This window comes from Coptis chinensis, chromosome 7 (genome assembly GCF_015680905.1).
Source record: "Coptis chinensis isolate HL-2020 chromosome 7, ASM1568090v1, whole genome shotgun sequence".
NCBI classification, from domain to species: Eukaryota; Viridiplantae; Streptophyta; class Magnoliopsida; order Ranunculales; family Ranunculaceae; genus Coptis; species Coptis chinensis.
This window is the reverse complement of record NC_141462.1, coordinates 36,627,610-36,636,970: the sequence shown is the minus strand read 5'-3', so window position 1 is coordinate 36,636,970 and position 9,361 is coordinate 36,627,610. Positions and strand designations below refer to the sequence as shown.

The window sequence follows — 9,361 nt, the reverse complement described above, 5'->3', positions numbered from 1 at the left end:
AAAGCTTACAGCGATTCCCAGCTAATCGTCAAGCAAATCACCAAAGAATATGTCACGAACGGAGCAAACTTGGCAAAGTATGCTCAAGTCATTTATGACATAATCAGCTCGTTCAAAACATTCTCCTTAGACCATATTCCTCGAGAGGACAACAGACATGCAGACAGCTTGGCTTTCCTAGCCTCCAAAACACAAAAGGCATGTCCGACCACAGTCTACATTGACATTTTGGAATGACCTGCTTACCAGAAAGAAAGTATCAATAGCCTCACAGATTTCCAGCCCTCATCCGAAGAAGAGATCAATCAATCCTGGATGGGCCCATTCCTCAAGTTCATCTTACATGGAGATCCCATAAGAAACAAAGCATGCTCGTGCAATATAATTTCGAGCCCCAAGATACACAGTGATCAATGGAAGACTGTTCCACAAATCAGCAGGAGGACCCCTCCTAAGGTGCTTAACTCCAAGGGAAGGACAACTCATTTTCGACGAAATCAACAAAAGTGAATGTGGCAACCACGCAAGAGCAAGATCACTGGCACACAAAGCAATTGCCCAAGGGTATTATTGGACAGGCATGCATATCGAGGCAAACAGGTACGTTCTTAAATGCCTCCAATGTCAAACTTTTGGCCACAATCACCTAAGTCCAGCAAGGGAATTGATCAACATAGCCAGCTCATGGTCGTTCCACATGTGGGGGCTAGACATCATGGGACCGTTCATCCCACAAAAGAAATCAGGGCTCAAATACGTCCTAGCAGCCACAGATTACTTCACCAAGTGGGTTGAAGCAATCCCACTAGTCCAAGTCAAGGAAGCCAACGTAATCAACTTCATCTGGACTAATATCATCACTAGATTTGGTCTACCCCACACCCTAGTCATGGACAACGGAACACAATTTGCTGGCACACAAGTCAAGGATTTTCTACAAAAATGGCGCATCACTCAAGCATTTTCTACACCTAGATATACACAAAGCAATGGCCAAGTAGAGGCCACCAACAAGGCCATCAAAGAAAACCTCCAAAAGAAGCTGGAGAGCAAGAAAAACCAATGGCCAGAGCAACTAGAAAACATTCTATGGGCATACAGAACAACAGCTAGATCCAGTACGAATGAGTCTCCTTTCACACTTTGCTTCGGAATGGAAGTAATGATACCATCAGAACTCACAATCACAACTACACATTCTGACATTGTTGAATTAGGAGTCAATGACAACATCTTGGCAAAAGAAGTTGATCTCCTAGAAGAACGTAGAGAAACTGCTGCAATATCCCTAGCTCGGTACCACCAAACAATCCAGTGTTCTTACAACAAGAAGGTCGTCCCAAGATCTTTCCAAGCTGGCGACCTAGTCCTCAAAAAGACTTTAGCACCAGCCAAGCTCAACCCAACATGGGAGGGCCCCTATATTATTGACAAAGCCGTTGAAAATGGCACATATTGGATCAAAACCCAGCTCGGTGATAGCCTTCCCCAACCTTGGAATACAACTCTCCTCAAGCGCTTTTATCAATAAATTTTTTCTCCAAGTACATAAGTCAATATGAATGAAATCTCATCAATATTGTGAGTGCAGCTGTCATTTTTGCATTACATGAACACCTTGCATTTCACACTACGCAGCCCGACCTAAGACATCACAATGTCAGGTCGGATATCAAAGATGGAATCCAGAATGACTCAACAACAACAGCCACGTAGTGGTTAATTTTCAATCAATTCAAACCAAGGTCCTCCAAAAGGACCCTAAACCAACTTAACACCAACACCAGGGTTAAGTATGGTTCAACTGTAATTGCCACTCAAAAGCCAATTATCAGACAAAATTTAATTTAGGGGACCCCCAAAAGGACCCCAAGTTAACTTACAACCTCACAAAGGGTTTAAGACAGACTCAAATATAATGGCCACTCAAAGGCTAATTATATCAATCAGAAGTTCCCCCAAAAGGAATGAATCAGGGCGTACACCTGAGGACAAGACGAAGCCTAGGTACCAACTATGAAATACATCAGTTAAAACTCAGTTTTGGGCTTTTACGACTCAGAACTTAAAAACGACCTAGCAAAGTCAAGAGGACTAGTACTATGCAGCACAGGTCGTCAAACAACAAATTAGTAGCAACAAAAGCAATCACATGCATACTTCAAACCAACTTCAACAAGTAAATAATTTAAATATTTCTACTTCAATACAAAATCGGTTAGATACTGAGGCCCCCAGGTTATCCCGGGAAAACGACCTCAGTATCTCCATAAAATAAAATAAAATATTGTATCAGTATCAAGAGCAAAGAGATGTTTAAATATTGTTCAACGACCTCCCAACCCAAGAGCAAACACAAGACGTTCAGAGTCAATTCACACAAGGAATATTCTCCACATTCAAAGGATCTAGATCACCACCCTCTACAGCACCAGAACCAGTAGCCTGATCAACAACAACTTCAAAAACATCTGACCCATAAACAACAGGAGGAACAGAAGGAACAGCTGGAGCAACCGGTGGCACAACGACTTGGTCAGATGGCATATCAAATGGTCTACTAGCATCTACACCAGCATCTGCAGCAGACACTGTTGCAGCCCCACTTTCAACAGACATCTTAAGGCGATCATACTTATCCAATGCCTCAATATAATCATCCATCAGCACGTAAACGTCGCCACTCTCCACCGTGTCCACCAAGTCGTTATATGTAGTCTCTCGTTCCAAATGAAAGAAAGGCGCGACCTCTTGCACTCATCGACCCATTCTTTGAACCTCCAAATTTGCGCGAATCCAGGCGGGTTGCAACAGAGCCACTTTACCACCCAATGCTGCGCACTTGATCCCTCCTTTACCGAACCTCCATTTCTGCGAGACTTTGTTTCTCGACCACCCGATGCTACAAGTTTGCTTTGGCGACATCCAACTTCTCCTTCTTGTAATTGTCGGAGATAGACGCCATATCCTTCAACTTCCTATACATTGCCAGAACCTAGCAAACAAGATAACAAATATAGACATTAGAGTAGATCAAAATCAACAAGACCCAAAAAGGAGCAAGCTCAGAACGGAAGAATACTCATATAGCACAACGACCGTTCCATCTCCACCAAGCTCACTTCCAGGCCCTTATTATCCAGCTTGCGCTTATCCCCGGCAAGTACAATACTCTCCAACAACACCCCACCAACCAAAGGGGACTTAAAGCTACAATCACCATTCTTAACAAACTTCTTCAACCCACTATAGGGGTCCTCATACATAACCATCCTATCAAGGACAGCACGGTCACTCTTCTTACTTGGGTCTATAGTTTCTGACCCCTTGCCCTGCTCAGCAACAGGCTCAGCCTCACCAACTTTCTTCTTTCCACAGGCCTCAACCACCCTAGCATCATCAGCCAAATCAATCAGGTTCATCCTCTTTAGGGGAACCCGACCTGAAGACGCACGACCTTCAACAGAACTAGGTTGGTCTTCAGACTCAGATCGGGCCTTCTTAGCCCCCTCCGACTCAACCACTTTGGAACGCTTTTTCATATTAGGCTTCCGGAACGAAGTGGGAGCATCACCCTCCCCACCAGCACTGCTACCTGCAGCACTTTCAGCACCCGCATCTCCAGAGGAGAAGCAGTTGGATGCAGAACGATCTACATCACCAGAGGAGAAGCGGTTGGACGCAGAGCGCCCTCCATCCCCCAACTCAGAACGTTGGGGTGCCAAACAATTTGCATCACCCAACTCAGAACGTTGGGATAACAAACGATTTGCATCTACCTACCGCCAACAACCCCCTACGCCCCCATTCCTCCTTACTCACCCCCATAATAACAGGAGACTTCCCCTTATAAACATGAAAACTAAAGTTCACAGAACCCGACCTCCTCACAACAAAGTGCTCCGTCACATCGTTTAAACAGATGTTGTAGCCCTTGTCATTCAACAAATCCAACACATGGAGAATCCTCTAACTGTTCCCCACGAGTTAAGAAGGGGCTTTCCCCAAAAAGTTCAAAACCTCCACAGTAAGACGGGAAAAGGGTAGCCTTATCCCAGCCTTCAACTGCCCATAACAAACAACTACTCCTCCACCCCAAGGAACGTAGTTGTTAGTATACAAATTCTTTTCCCCAGCCAGATCGTACACAGACAAATCGGATTTCACCCAACCAAACTCCTTCTTCAAAGCGGCATAACAATCTACCGACTTAGGCTTCCTCTCATCCACCGTCTCCAACGAGGAAGACGACGAAGCCTCATCATTACTACGAACCCTCTCCTCAACTTCTTCGTCACTTACCGTTCTCTCTCTCCATTTACCAATTTCAACTTCAACCTCACCACTAAAACTATCACTAGTCATAGACATTGTATAATCAAAGAAAGAAGGAAAGCTCAAATTTCTAAAGTTAAAAACACGAACCTGATGGCAAGGGATGAGAAGTTTTTTTTCTTTTTTTTCTTTGTTTTCTTTCCTTTTCTTTTGCTCTGGATTTTTTTCTTTTTTTCCCTTGGTTGAAAAGTGAACAAACAAAACGCTATTACAAGTCAAAAACCCCTCAACTGCCCAAACACCTCGAGACAATCAAAACGTTTCGTGTTCCCAAAAACTAAATCATTACACACCCACAAATCGGCTGTAACTATGGGCCTACGAATCCAGCCCAATAGTTCCCGCACATTCCCCGAAACCTAAATTCAAAACAAAATAGCTGTCAGACACGTGCTTTCAAACTTTACTTTTTAACCGTTCTTCTTCCACACAACAACTGTCCAAAGAACGAATAAAAAATAAAGGGGGCTGTGTAAGTACCCTCCGTTCTACACTACAGAACACGTGTTCACATGGCAGGACGTCTTACTTCAGCTCGTCCCACAACATCAGATCGTACCAACGACCCAACACCCAGGTCGTCACCAACAGCAGTTACAACCATTCATGGAAAGATATCAACTAGCACAATCTTGGAGCTCAATCAATGCCACAATCAAGAAAACATTAACTTTGTAACAGCACGTTAATGGCGAGTCATCAAGATAGCACACAAGATGGATCTGCGATCCATAACGGTTCAAGCACACATCTATAAATAGAGAGAGATGAACTACGTAAGGCTTGATTCAAATTTACCTCGAGAAACTTGATACGTAAGCAACTTTTATCCTAAGAAGAGTGCAGCCATTTCCTATCCAACAAATCATCAGGTCGTAGTCCCAAAGTAACCAACATCTACATTCTTCATTTCAATTGCTCAACCACTTTGTGAAAAAAGTTCTTTTTTAGATTGAAATGAGTGTATCAACTAATGTGGCTGGAAACTTCAAGTTTGTTGGTTCTATTCTACATCTCAATGTATTTTAGGTTGTGGTTTTTTGTTCTTCATTTTAACTCCTCACTCTATGGTAGTGGTTTATCAACTTAATCCGACGAGAGAGTTTATTTATCTATCAAACAAAACAATTTACTAAAAATCATAAAACTTGTGAAATTAATGAAGACAAAAAAAGCATGAGTTTCTCCAAAATGATTTCAACAACCAAACCCAAATTGTGACATTTTTACAACCATTTCTCCCATTTGAAAAGGAAGAACCCATAAGCACCCAAAAAGATGTCATAGACATAAATGGCGGAGATTTCAATCGAACTGAAATAACAACCTGAGCTCAGATCGGACTTTTGGTGGTGGAGAAAAAGTGTTGAACTAGTAGTACATTAGTACCAACTTTGAATTTATTTAACTTTTATATGTTTTTTTTTTTTTAATTTTTTTGTCTCTATTGGAAATACCACAAATTAATTTTGGGAGATATTATTGGATTGATATGGTTATTGGGGTATGGCAAAATTTAAGTTAGTTATGAAGTATGTGAATGATTTTATGGGTGTGTCCAAAATCACCCTTGTTTTTGCCCCCAACCAATTTCTTGGCCCTCAACATTTTTAGCTATTAATGACCTAACAAAAAGATAAACATTTGTTGGGTTTTTCATTATTTGTGCGTAGAAGGAAAACATTATAACATTGTTCTGTTTTTACCCAGAGAAAAGAATGTCAAATACCAAAGAAACTTTCGATATATACATTCTTCATGTTCTGTCTCATTTTCTATTGGGATTTATACTTGTACATTTCATGTGCATTAAACATTTCACAACTTGATTTCACAAATATTGGGATTGATTGTCTAGGAGTCATGTTCAAACCGGATATTCTTTCCATAAATTCTATGTCAACTCTCATCTATTCGAGTTAAAACTTAAAAGCACGTCCATAGTCCATACTGAAAGGCCGATCTCGCATACACTTGGATTTGAGAGAGACAAAATTTGGCGTCCAATATACAGAATTTTGCAGTTTCCAGCTTTCAATTGAATCAAGCAGGACATTGGCTCTTTATTTTAAAAAGAAATAATAAACAAATTTCATTGTCTTATATATGCTGCTCAATGTTAGCGAAAAAAAATATATATGTTGTTCAACACCTCACGAACAAAGCTCGTGCTATACTTGGATGATGTGATCATAAACTTCAATATTAGCGGCCAACAGATAAAACATTTAGTTACTGATCGAGGTGATAGTGAGATGGTGCAAAACGTACATCCTGCAACAACCATGACACCATTTTATGGACTAATCAACTCTGTTTTATTTTTTTTTTTAATTTAATTTCTTACTAACTAGTTTATACTTTACTTAGTCAGTGCATGGTAAGTTAATATGGTGCGAAAGGTGTCATATTAGTTGAAAGAGTTGACTCTACCAATTCTAACGAATTCAGCAATCTAGACTATCCACTAAACAGTTGAAATTTCACTAGTCAATGATTGGTGAAGGATAAGATACTTTTCATCTACTAGATGATTTATTTTGGTCATCATAGCATGGGCTTTGACGCTGTCCATAACATTTATGTAAGATATAAACCCAATTACCCAATCAACTAAACAGTCACCTTTAGCTAGAACTACACAGGTAAGTAACTATGTAATGTAAGATAAACCTAGATGGCCTGGATTAATAATTAGGGAACAAAGCTAAATAATTAGCAAGATTAAAATTACAAAGAAGATAGAATGAAGCAAAGCAGCAGCCGGAAGTCTGTGGTTCCAGACTTCCAATCCAATCATCTAAAAGAGAATCATTGAGGAAAAGAAATCAGTTTATTTGCTTGAAAGCCAAAAGAATCTTCACTCTTAATAGCACCATTTCTCTAGTGCTAGAAAAATAATTATAAGACCCGAATTGCAAATTCTGATCCTTCTCAAGAAAACACCACATGTCAATATTATCTAGTAGATAAATATTTATAGTAGTTGTCGTGGTGTGTATCTCATGGTACTTCGGGTTGAGGAAACAGATAATGTTTGTTTCTCTATTAGTAACTAGCTAGTAAGGCCAAAAATTGAGGGGAGGAGCATGCTTTAATCATGCAGCCAATTTCTTCATTTAGGTGGTTCTAATTCCGTGACTGCGTTGGCAAAGTGTGAGAAAGAGAGTGTGAAACGGACTTAAGATTAACAACCATCACCAATTTTCTTTAGTTTATACTTTTATACACCCAACACTCCCTCTATTTTTGCATTTTTTCAGTTACTATGTTAGTGTCTCATGTGTATTCTTTCTCACACTCTTCATCCAACTCAGCCACACCCAATTCAACCAGCTGACCATTGAAAACTTACCACGTACAAATAAGTACAAAATTATATGAATAATTAATACACATGGCGTGTTGGGAACTTTCATATAAATATCAATTTATTTACAAGGTGTATTTAGATAACTTTTTTAAACTAAAAGCTTCCAAAGGTTAGAAAAGCAAGAAGGAAGATTGGCGGACAAATTCACAGGGTCGGCTAGCTTGACAACTAGAACTGCCTTATATTTCACTATAAATAATATTCACACCCTTCTTTCTTTCACCCCTCTTCATCAACTTGTCCTTCTCTCTTTCTTGCTAGCTACCTTTTTATAGCACTAGTCACTTGCTTTGTTTTGAAACCATTTCTAGATTTTGGCCTATGGATATGGAGGTTGTAGAGGAAACTATGGGGTCTAATGATCAAGTTCTTATCATTAAAGGTAGGCGTACTAAGCGCCCAAGGCCATCGTCTCCATTTTCTTTGGCTAGTTCATCTAGTGTAGGCGGTATTAGTAGTGGTAGCGGTGGTGCGGTTATTGGTGGAGATGGAAATGGACATGCAAATAATCTACATGATGAGTTTGACCGGAGATCGTCATCTCCTATAAATTCAGTTGGATTCGCGGAGAGTACTGAAGAAGAGGAGGACATGGCTAATTGTCTAATTCTTCTAGCCCATGGTGGTAACAATAATAAGAATGAACCATCAGCAAAGCACTTTGAAGATGATGGTGGCATGGAAAGGTATAATAGAAGGAAAATTGTTGATACTGCAACAACTACTGGGAAAGCTGGATTGTATGAGTATCAATGCAAAACGTGTAACCGATGTTTCGCTTCATTTCAAGCATTAGGCGGTCATCGAGCAAGTCACAAGAAGCCCAAGAATAACATGGTTGAAGATCAAAAGAAAGCTATAGTTTCATATGATGATCATGAAGGCCATTTCAATAACAATAGTCCACCGCTTCATATGGGCAACAGAGGTATTTTTAGTAATAACAAGTCCAAGGTTCATGAGTGTTCAATATGTGGTTCAGAATTCTCATCAGGCCAAGCTTTGGGTGGTCATATGAGAAGACACAGAACACCTACAAACACAAATATGGCTATGACGACTCATGTTACTACATCAGAGTCCCAAGAGTACTCCAAGAAATCAAGAAATGTTCTAGCATTGGATCTTAACCTTCCAGCTCCTGAAGAGGAACGCGAGAATAAATTTTCGTATGCATCCCCTTTCATCTTATCAGCATCTCCCTTGGTGGATTGTCATTACTAGCAAGCAAGCAAGGGGATTATTCATCGGTCTCAAAGTGCTAAAAGCAGAATTGATGTGAATCGATCTTTAGAGTTAATTTTAGTAGTCCTAATATTCATTTTTAGTATTCATGATTCTTTGAATTCGTTTCTTTACATAATGAATAATTACTTCCAATTGAAGATTTGTTTGGGTGCAAGTGGTTAGTTTACATGGTAGCTTTTCATTCACAAAAAGTGAGCGAGTGATAAGCTAGGCATCCTTTAATTTTCAGTTTTTTTTTTTTTGTTTGCAAGTGAGAAAGCCATGCTTGTATTGTGTAACATTCAAGAGAGAGAGAGAGGTTTGAAAAAAGAGGGGTTGGAGTTGGGAGTTGGGATTTCCAGCAGCAGCACCACCAAGGCACCAACAAAAGTCATGGATTTGGTTCCATTGTTTCGTTAACAAGAA

The 9,361-nt window shown here is 40.0% G+C and overlaps 1 protein-coding gene across 1 annotated transcript; it reads left to right on the top strand.

Moving 5' to 3' along the window:
• Positions 1-7,791: 7,791 nt before the first annotated feature.
• LOC147487350 (zinc finger protein ZAT5-like) lies at positions 7,792-9,097 on the top strand. Its single transcript, XM_086570906.1, has one exon. The coding sequence runs from the start codon at positions 8,030-8,032 to the stop codon at positions 8,930-8,932; it is 903 nt and encodes a 300-aa protein (XP_086427032.1). The 5' UTR covers positions 7,792-8,029; the 3' UTR covers positions 8,933-9,097.
• Positions 9,098-9,361: the final 264 nt, after the last annotated feature.

Coding starts and splice junctions, on each gene's coding strand:
- LOC147487350 (XM_086570906.1), top strand. CDS start 8,030: ATGGATATGGAGGTTGTAGAGGAAACTATGGGGTCTAATGATCAAGTT.